Source organism: Ornithodoros turicata, chromosome 9, assembly GCF_037126465.1.
Source record: "Ornithodoros turicata isolate Travis chromosome 9, ASM3712646v1, whole genome shotgun sequence".
Lineage (NCBI taxonomy): Eukaryota > Metazoa > Arthropoda > Arachnida > Ixodida > Argasidae > Ornithodoros > Ornithodoros turicata.
The window spans coordinates 42646930-42663488 of record NC_088209.1 but is presented as its reverse complement, the minus strand read 5'-3'; the positions used below and the strand labels follow the sequence as shown (position 1 = coordinate 42663488).

General features: G+C 47.7%; 1 protein-coding gene across 5 annotated transcripts; it reads right to left on the bottom strand.

Annotated features, from left to right (window-relative positions):
- Positions 1-574: 574 nt before the first annotated feature.
- LOC135369016 (microtubule-associated serine/threonine-protein kinase 4-like) lies at positions 575-16229 on the bottom strand. Of its 5 annotated transcripts, XM_064602611.1 has the most exons (15): positions 16128-16229; positions 16034-16060; positions 15088-15143; positions 14461-14664; positions 10596-10768; positions 9258-9328; positions 7773-7889; positions 7583-7693; positions 6614-6931; positions 6117-6247; positions 4177-4303; positions 3949-4103; positions 3111-3295; positions 2286-2454; positions 575-908 (listed from the first exon to the last, which is right to left on the bottom strand). In XM_064602611.1, exons 1-15 carry the CDS (start codon positions 16159-16161, stop codon positions 630-632), a joined length of 2157 nt encoding a protein of 718 aa, XP_064458681.1. In that variant the 5' UTR covers positions 16162-16229; the 3' UTR covers positions 575-629. The 5 variants fall into 5 exon arrangements, with proteins under 5 accessions (XP_064458681.1, XP_064458684.1, XP_064458683.1 ...); XM_064602614.1 differs by lacking the exon at positions 15088-15143; XM_064602613.1 differs by lacking the exon at positions 16034-16060.
- Positions 16230-16559: the final 330 nt, after the last annotated feature.

Sequence of the window (16559 nt, the reverse complement as noted above, 5' to 3'; positions counted from 1 at the left end):
GGATCGTAAAGCACGCTTCACCTCATTCACCGAAGAGTTAGGTGAAGCCCACCCTTGCAACTCAGAGCGTGGCGCCACCTACGAAGGCTGTTTAGGCGGCAGCTGTTCACGCTATTGCGCATAGAAGTGCCCTCAATATTGCTACAATAAGAATATATTTTAGCAAACAAGCAACACGGTATATAATGAGAGTGAATTATAGTGAACAACGACATTTCAGAAGCTCCAAAGGCTACGGCACCTGTGCGTTTCAAGCAGGAAGTTCGCAGACGACAGTTTTCCCCAAGTGCTCTCCGGCAGAGTTTGCTGCTGATGGATGACATTTTTCGAAGTTGTTATCGCATATCGTTCTTCCAAGAGTATTCAGTGAAAGGTATTCAAAGATCAGACTTCCAATTAAGGGGGGGTGGGGAGGTTCTCACGTGTTGTGATTGGCACTCTGGCTGACTGGCACTGCTATGTCGTTGCTATGTCTGGTATTGTATTGGGTTGTTGTAGTGAGTGTGTGAATGCATTTCGTCTCAGATGACGGGTGACTATTACTCTCTAAAATGAAACAATTGGACACAGAGAGTGAGATTATATAACGCTCTATAATGATTGCGAAGTTTCAATCGGCAACTGGGACCTCAGTAGTCGGTTCTGCCTTCACGAACAAAAGCGGAAGATGGTGTGTCCATGTTGGTGTCGGTTATGACGGTCTCGTGGAGTCTCGTGTACGATGGCCTTTTCTTGCGCAAAGGAGAAATTGCGGCGATAGTTATTCTCACTTCGCCTTTAGCTTTGGTTAAGGTCGACTTGAGGATGGCGTGGGTGAAAGACTCTACGGAAATGTCTTCTACGTGCGTCAAAATGTCTCCGGGGTAGATGGTAACGCCTGGAGTCGTCACGTTCAACTTGATAACTTTCTGAAACGAAACGTGGGTATATATTGGGAGGCATTCTGACAGGTCCCGTTAGGTATACTATAGCAGGTAGGCAGTTTGATTTCTGAAATGAATTTGCAGCGTTAGGAACCATTTGGGCTAATTTTTGACACTGTCTGGCGAACTTTCAGTTACCCATTTTGATTTTCTTCCTCAGATACTATCATAGATAGTTAGGATAGTTTGGGTATCTGGGTTAGGTATTTTGACTTCCTTAGCCTCAGTGTTAATTACCATTTGATTAATTAATTAATTAATAACAATTTGAAGAATTTAGGCATTTGGGCTTGCTGGAAGAAACTTCCGCGTCGGCAGGGGCGTCGGAAAATGGGATAAGCCTTTGAATTTAGAGGGCTCCCCATCCCCTTTTCATGCAAAAGAGATCGTGTGGATTTTCATTACGGTAGGCAACGTTAGTTGGCCTGGACTTATGTATTCGTAGCATCATTGCCCATTCGACACGAAACACATTGCGAACCTAAATATGGCCACATCAGATTCACACGGAGAGAGAGAGAGAGAGAGAGAGAGAGCCTGGGTAATGACCGATTAACTGAATTCAGTATAAGATGAGGCTGTTTTTCATAACGGTTCATTTTCAAGTAATTCTTCACTGCGTGTAGTACGGGTCACTTTACAACGTTTTGTCTTTCTTTTGTCTGTTCTTATTTTTCAATATTTTTTGTTTGTCTCTATACAGAACGTTGCTTGCAGCAGCCCTTCGAACGTCAGCTCGCTTCAGCCTGCTGCTTTCACCCTGAGCTTTCGGCGGCTATTTTTAGGCACTTTGCAGCGAAAGTTATGAGACACTTTTGAGCGAAAATACAGAGCGAGTCACGAAACACTGTTTCGCCCGACGGCTTCAGGCTCGGAGCGCTTCATGAATTTAGTCTGGTTTCGGGGGAAAAAAAAAAGCTAAATATCTATTCCTTCAAAGCTTAAGCTCTCTATATATATTTGTTTCTCCTGCAGCGAATGCCGCTTCCCGCCAATCCCTGTGAGCGTGGCTTCCACTCGAGACATACACCAATCGACTACACTCTTAAAAATGAACTTCACCGCATAGCACGCTCTTAGCCAACCATTATCTCGAATGATATCGTTATCTGCCCTGATTTGTTGAAAACACGGGGCGTACGCCTTTTCTGTGACAATTATGAACAGCATAAGTGTCACAGAAATGGCGTACGCCCCCCGTTTTCAACAAATCAGGGCAGATAACGATATCATTCGAGATAATGGTTGGCTAGGACCGTGCTATGAGGTGAAGTTCATTTTTAAGAGTGTACATTCTATTACATGCCCTTTGACAAAATGCCGTTCGCTGCGAGATTACCCGTCTTTAAATTGAGATCCTACCTGCACAACGTGATATCTGATGTGGCTCTTTTGCTGTTCGTTGTAGGTCTTCACCTCAGTCGTCTTGAAACCGAAGCCGTTGCCGCTTCCCGTGCAAACGGCACCGCGAACAGACAGCAGCGTCATTGTCTCACTTCTTGCCGAAGATATGATGGCATGGATGTCCCTCCTGCAGAAGGACGGTACGTTTTCATTCGTCACTCGCTCGCATCTTAACCTGTCGTCTGGTGTACAGTGAGCCCTCGTTATTATGACCGTGGTCGTTTCCGAAAATTTTGGTCATAATGCGGAATTGTCGTATTAACGGAGGGGGGGGGGATTTGCAGAGGTTTCACTGCATTGTTCCCCAAGAGTATGGTCGTAAAGCGCGTATGTCAGATTATCGGGGGTCATATTATCGAGGGTTCACTGTATTTATTTAGTAGCAGGGTGTCGGAGGTCCGTGGTTCCATCGCCACCTCCGTAGACGATGCGCTGAAACGTCTGGGCTTACGTTCATTTTATTTAATTACTTTGTTCCGTAATAATTCCAGCACTTTCTGTTCACACTCGCGTATGTTCCGACGGTACAGTGAACCCTCGTTATTATGACCATGGTCGTTCCTTAAAATTTTGGTCATAATGCGGAATTGTCATATTAACGGGAGAGATTTGCAGGGGTTTCACAGCATTGTTCCCCAACAGTATGGTCGTAAAGCGCGTATGTCAGACTATCGGGGGTCATATTAACGAGGGTTCACTGTAAATAGTAGCAGTAAACGCTCGAGTACTGAGAGGGTGGTTCTGATTTGAAGCGCGCGAACAGTTGGATCGACGTGCACTTACCTCGTGTTAAGTATTCGAATAGCGCTCGATGACAGCACAGTGATAATGAGCTGATCTCCAGAGGAGTTGAGCAGTCTCTTCACTTGACCGAGTGCCAGGGTGGCGACTTGCGTGCCGTTGACGGCAACGACCACGTCGCCCAGAAGAAGTTGGGACCGTTGAGCTGGACTGCCACGCTTGACGCTCTGTCACGTACGCAAGTCACAAGGAATTCCAGACATTGTCATCGGGTGGCGGTCGTCAACTGCCAACTTTCGCTTTAATGCAATTACGTGTGCGGACACTAAAAACGTTACTTGTTCTGGTGACCGCACGAGTGCTGCGGTAGCTGTGTAGAAGTGAAATGCTCCCTCCACATTTTTCGTTTTTGGCCGAGGCATTTTGCGCAACAAATTACGTGGGCCTTTACGATGGAACAGGAGCAGACCCATTTTCGTTGGCCAGTGAGAGCTTACCTCACCACGCAGGCCTGGCTGATGTCGATAGAGTAGATCGGGCCTATGCCGATGACTGCTCTGTTCGGGTGATTTTGTAAATTTGATTGCATAGTGACAACACACCGCGCAGCGAAAATATGGTGCATTATAGCTGCTGGTAGAATTCTTTACGAATGAAACGAGGTTTTGAGCCGCGTTAAGTGTCACTTCCTCGCTGGCTCAAAAGAAGGGCTGCGCCCTGCTCCATAGACCCATGGATGTACACAGTGAACCCTCGTTATTATGACCACGGTCGTTCCCGAAAATTCTGGTCATAATGCGGAATTGTCATATTAACGAGGGTTCACTGTAGTTGAGGATTAGCTAGACATTCCAGTACAGTCTCAAAGCCAATGTCGTACCTCGACCATATAGAAGTACCTCTCGCCTTCTCCCATGACGCGCTCCAGGTTTACTCCAAAGCTCCAGAACTTTCCGAGACTTCGTCTTCGAAACAGGATGACGTCAAGCTTTTCGGAGGAGCGCACGGTGTGTGTTTCGCTCGTCGCTGCGGTAACTATAAAAAAGAAAGAAAGAAAGAAAAAAACTGTCGAAAAAACAAAAAAAGTTTGAACGGGACAGGAAAGTACCTGACAGAGCCCCTGCACCCATGATGCTGTCCCCAGACGAGGGCTTACGGTAGTCGATCTCGGAGGACTCGTTCTCTGTGCTGTTCATGAAGTTGTCGTCCATGGCAACCAAGTTCTCGCTCTCTATCTGTTTGAAACAGGGTTTCGTTTCGTTTCGTTTCGTTTTATTACCTTAAAGGGACTATGAAATTTCCCGAACCCCCATACTTTTTTTCGATGGAAACTGTTCTTCCCGCAGAGAAACTAATATGCCACAAATTTTTCCGGACGAAATCGCTCCACTCTGCGAGGAGCGCGCGCTGGAAATGTCTCTTCCGCGTTCCTCCTCTCCCGCGCATATTTCCCTGCCGATGGTGTAACTGTACGGACCGCTCTTCGGTTCCCCGTTACGTCACCGGTGTTGCACAATGGCAAGTAATGCCGCGAGCTCGCGCTGTGGCTGCCGCCACTGCCGAAATCTGCCGATCGCGCGAAAGCTGCTCTCATGGAGATTTCCACTCCCGATGAACGCATACGCGGGATCCTACGGCGCATGCTCCTGGCGGGATTCCTCGGCTCGGCAACACGTCACGATGACGTGTTGCTGAGCCGGCCGTGGTCGCGTCAAGTTACCCGTTGTGTCTCCGCTCGGCAGCTCGTCACGGCGCGGCGCCAGCTGTCCTCCCTTCGCCGCTCCGTTTAAATTCGCTCCCGAGAAGTCCGCTCGCGCGACGAAAGTAAAATTTCGGTTCTAGACTCAGAAAAATGTCTTCTTTCGAACGAAACGAAGAAAAAAATCGTTTCGTAGTCCCTTTAAACGCCGTAAGGCATTAAATAAGGGGGGAGGGTTACACCAAAAGAGGGCAATTGCACAGTAACAAAGGTCACTAAGAGAACAAAAAACGAACATTCTTTCATACTTACAACCTATTTCGAGAAACAACACAGCATACTTAATTATTTGTACGCACATGCGTAATACATTAAAAGAGATACAGCTCCTCGCGCATGTTAACAAATCGTGCTTGTCCGCCGCCTTGGAAAACGTCTGACGGAAGCATGTTCCAATCCCGTACACCTGACAACAGGGGCGAGTTTTTATGATACTCCGTCCGTGATAGGCGAACAAACAATGTATGGGGATGGCGTGTACGTTCAGAATAGGGCGGTGCCGCAGAAAGAAGGTTGACGTGAAAGAATGGCTAGGAAGCAAGCGAGCTGGTGAAGGTGCGATTTTCTACCCATTTCTACCCATCTTGTTTCCGCACCACACCGGTATCACCCCCATTTGAGGGTCAAAGACTGCTAACATTATGCTCCCTGTGGGACAGATAAGCGTGTGTGATTGTTGCGCGATAACCCATGTATTGTCCAGCAGAGCATCCCGCGGATGTCAAGGTGCAGAGGTGTTTATATATATATAGAGAGAGAGGAGCCTAACTTATACCGCGTCATGTGACGTCACGGCTGAACGACCTCCCTCGATGTGCCCTTTTGTCCAGTTGTCAGCCAGTCGCCGACGCCATGTTGATGCAAAGCGCACTTCATGATGCAATGGGGAAGACACTTGCGTGTCGCGTCCTTCGGGAACCCTTCGTCCTTGAATCCTTTCAGTTTGGTAACAAAGCCCCCCCCCCCCCCCCGTCTCTTAACACAGGCTCCTGTAGGTCATAAGCCGGCGATTGTGGTAGATTGTATTGAGCGCGACAAGAGCACCTGTGGACTAGCCGGTGGACTGCATCAAAATGGCGCCTGTCTGCTGGCTGATAAGCGGATTTCGCTTGGATTCAGGCTTTTTGGGCGGTGCAACGGCGACTCTGATGTCAAACTCCCGTTTTCAACAAATCAGGGCAGATAACGATACCATTCGGGATGATGGTTGCTTACCAGCGTGCTATGCGGTGAAGTTCATTTTTAAGAGTGTACCTCTTGCGCAGCCTTACGGAAAGTGTGAAGCTCACCGTAACGGTTAGTTTCTTGAAGCTCGCCGACGCGTACGTGTACAGAGGCTTCTGAAGGTCAGGTTCCATGTCCACCATGTCTTCGATTTTCTGAAGCTTCTTCTTCTTAGTATTGGTACTTGCTCCCGCAGCTGGAGAGGAAATAACGACAAATTCTCGGGCGCCTTCTAGCGTTAGAGTTGGCGTTAGCTTTTGCTTGGCCCTATAGGCTCACCTAGAGATACGAAGACCCGAAAAAAACAAAACAAAAAAACCCGCCGGAAATTTTGAAAAAAAAAAAAAAACTTTTTTCGTTTTCTTTCCTCGTCTCCGGAAAAATTGCCCAAAATTTCCGGGAGAAAAAAAATCAAAAATAGAAAGTCTCGTGCCTTCTCGATTACCCGCTACCCGCAGCGATCGCGAATTCCTACCCGCAGATCGTGACGATGTGCGGGTAACTGCAGGTACCCGCGGGTATACCCGCACCCGCGTTCAGCTCTACTTATAACCTAACTTACACAACTGCTCCTCCTTCTTCCCATCGTCCTGTTCTTCACGTTTCGCCGCTTGCTTGCGTCGTTTCTCGGCCAGCTCTTCCGTGACGCATGGCGGGGCCCCCATCACTTCGGCTATGGCCGGGATATCGCATATTATCTTGGCGGTGCTCAAATTCTTCCAGTTGAACCCGCAGAAGAAGGGATGCACTTTCAAGTCCTGGTAGTGCCGAGAGCCGAGGCGTTCGATGGGGTTCTTTCGCAGGAGCTTGTATACAAAGTCTTTGGCTTCTGGAGTTGCAGAGTGAGGGTGCTCTTCCACCCTGGGCCATTTCAGCGGGGCTACGTCGGTTAACTTGGAATTAGACCTATACCATATAAATTCCATAAGCTCCATCCAAACAAAAAGAAACGTTATCCACGGTTGTGCACCGTTGAAGTATTTTTAGGAAGAGCCCAGAGGAACGAGAGATGCAAAGCCCAGGAAAAAACCGGGAAATTTTCGTTTTTTTTCTCGTCTCCGGAAAAATTGCCCGAAATTTCTAGGCGACGAAAGCGGATTTTCGTGCCTTCGATGCGTTCCAATTCGCCAACAGTGCCTTAGGTGCCTATAATCCGCCAACAACCACCAACTTAGAGCTCCGTCTGGCTGCTCCAAGCGATCGTCATCGCGTTCACATAATGTCGGAGTTCTGGACGGAGTGGACGGGTTGTTCCAATTACCTATCGCTGAGTAGACACCAGTCTCATGGGATGCTCTGCAACGCATTTATGCCTAGAGGGTGGACGCTACTAAAGTTTCTAGCTCACTGTATGCTGTGGCTTGATCGGCAATGCTTCGACTCAGCAGTAACCGGGTTTGTTTCCATTTTTTCGACCCCCCCTCCCGATAAAGACGTGCTATGCGGTGAAGTTCACTTTTAAGTGTGTACACTGAGTTAGCGAAGTGCCAATAAGTGCGAAGAACAAATATGAGACACAAGAGCTCCCTACCTCCAATAATTCGATCTCGGAGCAGATTTTTTGTCTTTCCCCTGAAGGGAACCCTTCCAGTCACCAGCTTGTAGAACACGATGCCTGTGGACCACCAGTCGCACGCACGACCTGGCGAAAAACTTGCACTTGAAAAGGGGTCCATACTCCAGGGGTCCAGATAGAGAGATAGAGAGAGTCATCCGCTCACCATAAGGCCTCCGTTTGAGAATCTCCGGTGCCATGTACGGGATAGTCCCCGCTGATTCGCCGTCGTGGAACTCGAAAGCTGTCCTGGCGAAGTATGCTTTTACTATCCGCTTCGAGACTGGAGAGGAACAATTTGCGGTCAATGGCTTTTGTACACATGTCCTCGCAAGAGCTCTAGAGAGATCCACTAGAGATCGAGAGTGAAAGCTGTGCCCCTCAGCACCCACAGAATTAATGATATTTCCCATATATCGTAATTTCACGCGTATAAGCCGCACCACAGATAAGCCGCAGGACGCGTTTTTAGGGACGTTTTGAAAATTTTCTGGCAGATAAGCCGCACCCGCAGATAAGCCGCGGGCAATACGAGACGACTGATTTGTGCGACAAAAGGAGACAATAGAGAAGGCCATAAACCCTGTGGTCCTCCATACTCCGGGATCGGCATAGTGTAAAACAGAGTAGGTCAGTTCTAGAGTTCTACCAAGATCGGATAGTGCCCTTGTTGGGCGTTTTCATGGACTGATGGGTCAGTGGTCTTCCAGAAGACGTGAATCACTGTCACCCCTTTCGTTAAAGCTGGTTGGGGGAATGCACCAGGAAGATCAATCTACTCGAATGTGGACCCGTCCCTCAGGACGCCGACGGTCCCTTTTACGCATTGTTCGTACATCGGCAGGGCAGTGCTGAGACACTGTCGGCCCTTTCGTTAAAATCGGTGTATGGGGAAAATACCAGGAAAAAATAGTCGTCAGATAAGTCGTAGAGCGCCCGTGAGAAAAAAAAAAAAAGAATCGCGCGTAAACCGCGGCTAATACGCGTGAAATTACGGTAGTTATGGCGTATTTCACTGGTCAATCCCGAGTGCATAAGCACTGCTGCTTAGGGGTCCGCTGTTTCTCTCTTTTTTTTTGTTTTGTTATATTCGTGGCGATGCGTGTGGCGAACAACGGCAAGCCAGTTTCGATATTACCCCCCTCGCTAAACGACGGAGCGCTCTTCCATGATCTGCCGCGATAGCTCGAATGGACCGCAACAAAGTGCTCTCGTCTCTTGGACATCCTGCGTGAAAAGCAACAGTGACGGGCCTACCCTCTAAAGCTTGCAGGGCGTACGCAGCGACTTCCGCCAGGCACGGAACTGGAGCATCATTAGCGAGTTTTAGTACACCGTACGCAATCGCCTTTGCGTACGCAAGGGATAGCGTTGGTGGAACTGCGCACTGCCTGAAGCCCTCTTTTTCTGTCATGGGCGGGCGCGGAAACATCAGCGGCATCCCTTACGTACGCACCTGCGATAGCGTACGTATATTCTCTTTCGCTGGTGGATAGACATGGTGGTGGTGCCCAGACTGTATCCCAGTCTGATGTTTTATTGCTCTGTTGTAGACTCAAATACTCGATCCAGATCGAATTGGCCGTTTAGAAGCACTAAGCTCTAAACAACCATATAAAGTCTCGTGAGCTATAAAAGTATGCATGCTTACAATGTCCGAGGCACACCTTGTTAGTGTCGAAATCAATGACCTTCACTCGTCCTCCGGGAATGATCATCATGCTGAAAGGGCAATAACACTAATACAATAGAGACAATATACTCTACTTTAAGGGGGAATCACTTCTGCGCAAGACAATAGAGAATGTTTGTTTGCACAGCGCTCAGAAACGGCGTAAATATCGTCAAAACAAATACTGGCATGTTCTCCTTGCTTTGCCCTTGTCGATGACACATTTTGTAGAATTCCAGGACTATCCGTTGATTTGTATTGAGCTCGAATTCGCAAATATTTTAGTGCGCGACACTCTATCGAGATGGCGGCACATTTACGAGACGCACCAAACTTTAATTTATTAAAAATCAACGGCTCAACCTTGTCCTCTAAAAAATACGTCATTGATTAGAGAAAAGCTAAGAGAACACGCCAGTACCAATCTTATGATGATAGTTTAGAGTGTTCACGTGTCTTGTGCGAACGAAAATCACCCATGATTTCCCCCTTGAGTTGCCGCCCTAGTGTGAAGTTCCTGACTGTACACTGTAAACTTTTTCACACCTTTAAAGGTGTGCGCTATGCACATTCAATCTGGTCGCGTAACATTGCATCTCCAGTATGATATTTTACAAAATTCGGAAAGCATTACTAAAGATCAAGTGTCAGTGCAAATCTTGCTTTCATTATGTCTTGGATATCGTAGGTACGAGCTAATGCATATATGCATCGCTATCGATAATCGAGCACGCGCAAGTGCCTACAATACTGTTGAACAATGTTGAGATGTTGCAAGACTATATTTTTGGAGGACAGACAACACTCGAGTAAAGAAAATTTGTGCGAAACCGTGCTCCATTATGATGTTACCAAAATTACACCTAAAAAGGCGTGCGCCATGCACGTTGTTACACCTTTAAAGGTGTGAAAAGATTTAGAGTGTATGGCCGTAGAGCCGTGCATTAAAAGAGTCGCCTATGGGAGGAACCTAAAAAAAAGTCAATCATAGTTGCACGCCTATCATTGGTCTGCTTTTCACCACGGGGGCCACCGTGACATCTGCCTGCCACCCAAAATGGCGACGAAGGCAAACACGGTGAAGCGGTAATTTCGTGACAAAAAATTTGATTTTGTACTGCGCATGAACTGCTCGCGGCACGCTTGCCTGAAAACAGACACCCCGTGGTCGATCCAGTCTCGAATATGCAGGTGTTGCAAGAAGATTTATTTCTCCCTCTCTGTCCCTCTCCCTTTTTTCTGCTGCCTTCTTTCCACCTACCTCATAGCCAAAGTTGCTTCGCGGTGCTAACAGGGGAATGTTATGAACGATCTTACTTGGACACTTTGACGTCCCTGTGAAGGAAACCGCGCAGGTGCAGATGTTCAAGGGCTAGGATGACCTGGGCCATGATGACCTGTACCTGGTCTATGGGCATGTAGTTGGCCTTGGTCACCACGCGCATGAGGTCGACGCCGCCGATAAACTCCATCATTGTTACATACGCATCCTACGTAGACCAAACGACGCCAATCCTAATTTTGTTCGTATCCGATAAAGTGGGCAAATGACATTTTTAGGCCTTGATCCGAAACCAGCTTAATGTCTACCGGGAACCCCTGTACAAAATATCTTCCCCAATTCCGTTCACAAAAATGACCTATTCATATAGGAAGTGACTTTTTCGGGTTAAACGCCGTTCTCAGATTCGGGGGGGGGGGGGTAAAAGTTTTTTATTGCTATTGCGCTATTTTTATACCACGTCAATTCGGGGAGAAATCGGGCGATAATTGTGCGTGCCTTTGGGTGTTATCAGGTGTTTTTGGTTCTCCTCTTGTCTATTAACTCCTTTCCTAATCTCCTGATTTTTTGTGGGATCGTGACCTTTCAGCGGTAATCCCCGAAGGCATAGACAGTGTTGACACGCATGTACTCTTAAAAATGAACTTTACTGCGTAGCACGCTCCGAGCCAACCATCATCTCGAATGACATCGTTATCTGCCCTGACTTGTTGAAAACGGGAGGCGTACGCCTTTTTTTGTGACAATTACGAACAGCCTAAGTGTCAGAAAAAAGGCTTACGCCTTCCGTTTTCAACAAATCAGGGCAGCTAACGATATCATTCTAGATGATGGTTGGCTCGGAGCGTGCTATGCGGTGAAGTTCATTTTTAAGAGTGTGTGTGTATTCCTGGGAACGTAAGTGACCCATTCTTCCATGCGTTACACGTGGCGACCTTTGTTCATCTTCAGTGGAAACGTCACTTGAGGATTTCATAGTGACTGGAATTCGGGGAGAAATCGAGTTTAACCCGAATTGGTTGGAGGTCAGTTCGGGGGAATAACTGGGAGGAATCGGGTTTAACCCGAAAAAGTCATTCCCTATACCTATAAAGTCCACCAAGCAACTTCTCGTCCAAGGAGGGCACGGAGGGAACCCCAGGCAAACGCACACACAGAGAGAGATAAGAGAGACACTGAGTACGCAGTAATAGCGGGGAAGGAACAGGTGTCAGACCTTTGTGCAGAAGCAACAGTAATACTTGACGAGAAATGGGCTTCGAATGACGGAAGCCACAACTTTGTCTATGCAGGCTTGCTTATGCCTCGAAAAGCGATCGAGGGCCACTAGTTTGACGGTGCAGGTGAAATTGACTGGTAGAAACAGGGCCTTGTAGACGGCACTGAAACAGGTTAACGTTCGACGGTAATTTCTTTCATTATTAACGGGGCGAAAACGCTTACCCGAAACCGCCAGCTCCTAAGAGTTTGATAGCTTTGAATTCCTTCATCTTCGGTATAAACTTTGTGTATGACGGGATATCCTCCATGCTCACCTGACAACCAGCGTAAAAATCAAAACTGGGCTTAACAGCATTCAGAAAGATATAGCGTACGTGTAGTTTTGGTCCCAAGAGCAGAGATGCAAAATTTCCAGAAATTTTGAATCGCTCGAAAAAAAAACACATTTTTGAATTTTTTTCCCGAAAAATTGGAAGAAATGGAAACAAACGCGGTTACTGCTGAGTCGAAGAATTGCCGGCCACACCACAGCATACAATGAGGTAGAAACTTTAGTAGTGTTCACCCTCGAGGCATAAATGCAGAGCAGAGCATCCCATGAGACTGCTGTCTACTCAGCGACAGGTAATTGGAACAACCCATCCGCTCCCACCAGAACATTATGTGGAAGCGATGGCGATCGCTTGGAGCAGCCAGACTGAGCTCTAAGTTGGTGGTTGTTGGCGGATTAGAGGCACCTAAGGCACTGTTGGCGGGTTGGAACACATCGAGGCACAAAAATTTACATTTTCGAATCTTGTCGCCTAGAAATTTTGGTCAGTTTTTGCGGAGACGAGAAAAAAAACGAAGATCTTGTTTTCTCAAAATTACCGTTTTTTTTTTTTCTGGAGCTTGGCATCTCTACCCAAGACCAAAGCTACCACAGTTTTTTTGCGCGTTACTTTACGTCGTTTGTATCAATGACGTTCTATGTGTGGGTTATGAGATGACTTCCGTTTATGTAACATCATACAGGGGCCCTAAATCGCAACACATTGAGCTCTCACATTTACTGTCTTCGAAACAACGCCATCCCCGATCGCCATCCAGTCGGTGACACTGACTTCGCAGATCTTCTCCAATGACGTGGCCAGTTCGCCCACAATGATGGTTAGTTTACGAATAGTAGTTCCCAGTTCCTTAGCCGTTACTGCCGCTCTCTTGAGGCACTGCATCGTTCGCGAACAAAAGAACACCAGTTAATGTTGACCATCCTACTCCTTCTTTAAGGAAAATGATATCTTTCAATCCACGAGTCCTTGTGGCGAATTCGGGTGGTCATTTCGTGACAACATGGCCCAGTGCTCGGGAATTGCTGGTCAGGCGCCCACCCTGGATCACGGGACCATTGCCACCCGAACATGAGTGCTGGGAATCTAGCGGTTTTAGTTGCTTGGATTAGAGCCCTGCACCATCCGCGAATAGAAGTGGATATCTGCAAGATACTTCTTTGTGGATTCGAATGAAACTTCAGCACTTTCTGCGGTGTGCGGATCGGATGAGGATTGTTCGAGGTCGGATGCAGATTAGATGCGGATGCGAAGGCAGCGGATCGGATGCGGATATACCACATGCTGTAGTTTTTCCACCAGCAATTTATTTGTATTGCGCGTCGACAGCGAGTGCATGCCCGGGTTCACCTTCAAGGCTCTGACCATGCACGGCCAAGGTAGAGTTCCAAAAGTCTCTCCGTATCGCGTTTGTTGAAAGGCTGTTGAAAGGTTTACCTTTGCTTGTCATCGTGAGTCCCTCCGCAACAGCATGGAGGCATCCGAAATTATAAACGAAACGTGCGGATTTTACGGATCGGATGCGAATATAAACTGTTGTGTATGCTGCAGATGCAATTCGGATGCGGGTCGGTGACGATGCCAAAAATCTAATCCGCGCAGGGCTCTAGTTTGGATCACGCTAGGGGCACCGCGGTCGCTCGTCTTTGTCGTCTGCTAACTTCGACGTTCGGGCCAACGCGGACCCTCTCCACACTTGCAGTGCGGATGTGACGACACCGGATATAGTTGGGCAACCCACTGCCCAGTTATATCAAGGCCGGGGTGAAAAAGTGGTAGCTGGGAAATTCCTGACGCTCGGAAAGCGCCACGCCAACGTACGAAACTGCTGCGCGTTGACCAAGTGAACATTACTTTTCGACTGCCAGAAAAAGATGCCACGAGATGACCACCTGAATTCGCCAGCTAGGCCAAAAATCCAGACTGAACTTGATTCCGTCGCCGATGGCCTTCCATAAAACGTATAGGTGAGAACAGCCCTAGACTGTTTTGTATGCACGCCGTCCTCAGCACAAAAGCCTTCGATTAAAGATAGATAGTTGATGGAAATGCATCAGAAGAGGGACTCGAACCCACTGATCTTCGGTTGGAGGCGCTACCTGCTACAACATGTTAACACCGGATCATGCACTCGCCCTGGACACTGTTGCCAGTCGCACACCTTCGTGCCATCTTTCTCGTGCAACGTAGGAGTAGCTGGGGTAATGGAACATGGTATGACGAACACACTGAGTCGACAGTGTTGTGTCCGTCCCTTGATGGCCTCAACTACTACTCCCGTCTGAGACTTGGTCTGTGGCTGATCGTTTTACGGCTTACGATAGTATCGTTCCTCCGATCGTGTCCCTACCAGATTATGAAGTCCAATAAGGTTCTCAATCATGTCCCGGATGTCCTGGTAGGTGATCACTTGTCGAGTGAGCTTCTGCAGGCAGTCTTGAGCAGCTAGGACGACTTGCTCTTGGCAGAAGTGAGACAGGGGGTCGCGGAAGAGGGACACTTTGCTCTCGCGTTTCATGAAGAACTCCAACAGCACAGTCGTTACTTTTGGAATCTGAAACACACAATTCCTTTGTCAACGAAGCTTTGGTCGCCCATTTAAGCATTCACACACACAAAGAGCATCCCGATTCCATCTGGAGCATTAACAAGGCCTGCTCCGTGCCCCCTCACCCTCCTTACACCGTACACATAAGCCAATTTGCAACGTAGAAAGCCCGTGGCTGCAATTCGAAGCCGGAGCGATATGATAACTGCAGCGTTCGGAGTTCATCCTATGGGTTGCGTCACGCTTCGTACCAATCAGGGCCTTGTCGAGCCCAGAAGGAGTTGTCGATCTACTGAAAATGACGTGTCACGCGTAATCCCGCCAATCACAGCGTGAACGGCTGTAGTTGGTGAGCTGACCATCCGCGCAGAAGGTCTCCCCAAGACTGCCTCAGGACAGCGTGAGAGGATTTCACTATAGACGACTTACCCTTGGAAAAAGTGTAGTGAGCACCTTTGCTGAAGCCTTCTTTTTCTGTTCCAGGCCTATAAGAGAACTTAATAGTGCTGGTACATGTTGACATGTCGACCATAATAGGGAGTGACATTTTTGGGTTAAACCCGATTCCGCCCCGTTATTCCACCTCGAACTGACCCCCTACCAGTTCAGATTAAACCCAATTCCAGTCACTATGAAATCCACGGAAGTTTCCACGGAAGACTAACAAAGGTTGCCACATGTAACACATGCAGTATAAACATATGTGGAAACACAATGCCTTCAGGGATTACCGAAGGTCACGATCCCGCAAAAAACGAAAACAAAAACGGAAACAAAAAAGAACAACAACAAAAGAACAAAAAAAGACATATTCGGAAAGGAAACAAAAACATCCGACGGCGATACCACGCGGAGGCACAATTATCTCTCAATTTCTCCCCGAATTACCGATTTAAAAATAGCGCCCGATTTTTACCCCCGCCCCCAATCTGAGGGAGGCATTTAACCCGAAGAAGTCACTCCCCAGCTATAAGCTATCCTGAGGACAGAAATTCTCGAACGGAGCGATCTTTAGACAGAAACAAGAACCTTGGCCTCTCCTCCCCCCCCAGACCTCCCCAATCTGTGTAACCTATCCTGACCTAACCTAACTAAAATGCGCTTACCTGACCAAAGCCAAGGCTCATACCTCACGCAAGGTCACCCATCCGAAGCCGTTAGGCTTAGCGTGCTAGGTTCAGATGGTGTTATAATGGAATGCGTATTAAAAAAATTCCGGACCACATAATTTTGTAATTCTTATATTTTTAAGACTCTGTATATGGCCAGGCGCACTGCTATATGGAAACGATGCCATTGAAGGAAACGGTTGCGACTGTCCCTTTAAAAGCCGTAATTCGTAAAGCCCAAATTTCGTGCTTCATTCCATACTTACTGTCGCGATGGTTCGCTGAGAAATCAACTAGAAACGAAACAATTGTGTGTTGAAAGCAGCATTAAAGGGTAACTAACAGACATGGAACAAGTACCTTGCCTTTGCTTGTCGCTGCTTTGCGTCCGCATGATGACCAATAAGTTGGACTAAACATACAAGACTAACGGCTCTGCTGCTTCCATGGCTCGTGGCTTCGTGTCTCTTCTTCACTTTGACCTTGATGACGATAGTGGTTTCGTCCGTGCTGTTCCATGAACAAATCTGTCGAGGTTACGACGGAGCTAGAGTCACTAAATAAGCTACGCTTCAGAGTAACGACACTGAGCCGCCATGTTGTTTCGGATGACCTCCAGCCCCACCTCTATTTTGGCAGTAGAAATAGAAGAAGGTGAAGTTCAGCAGTGGAAGAAGACAACACTTCGAAGAGCGCTAAATGGATGTCGCTGGAGGTCATCCGAAACAACATGGCGGCACAGTGTCGATACTCTGAAGCGTAGCTTATTTAGTGACTCTAGACGGAGCGAAA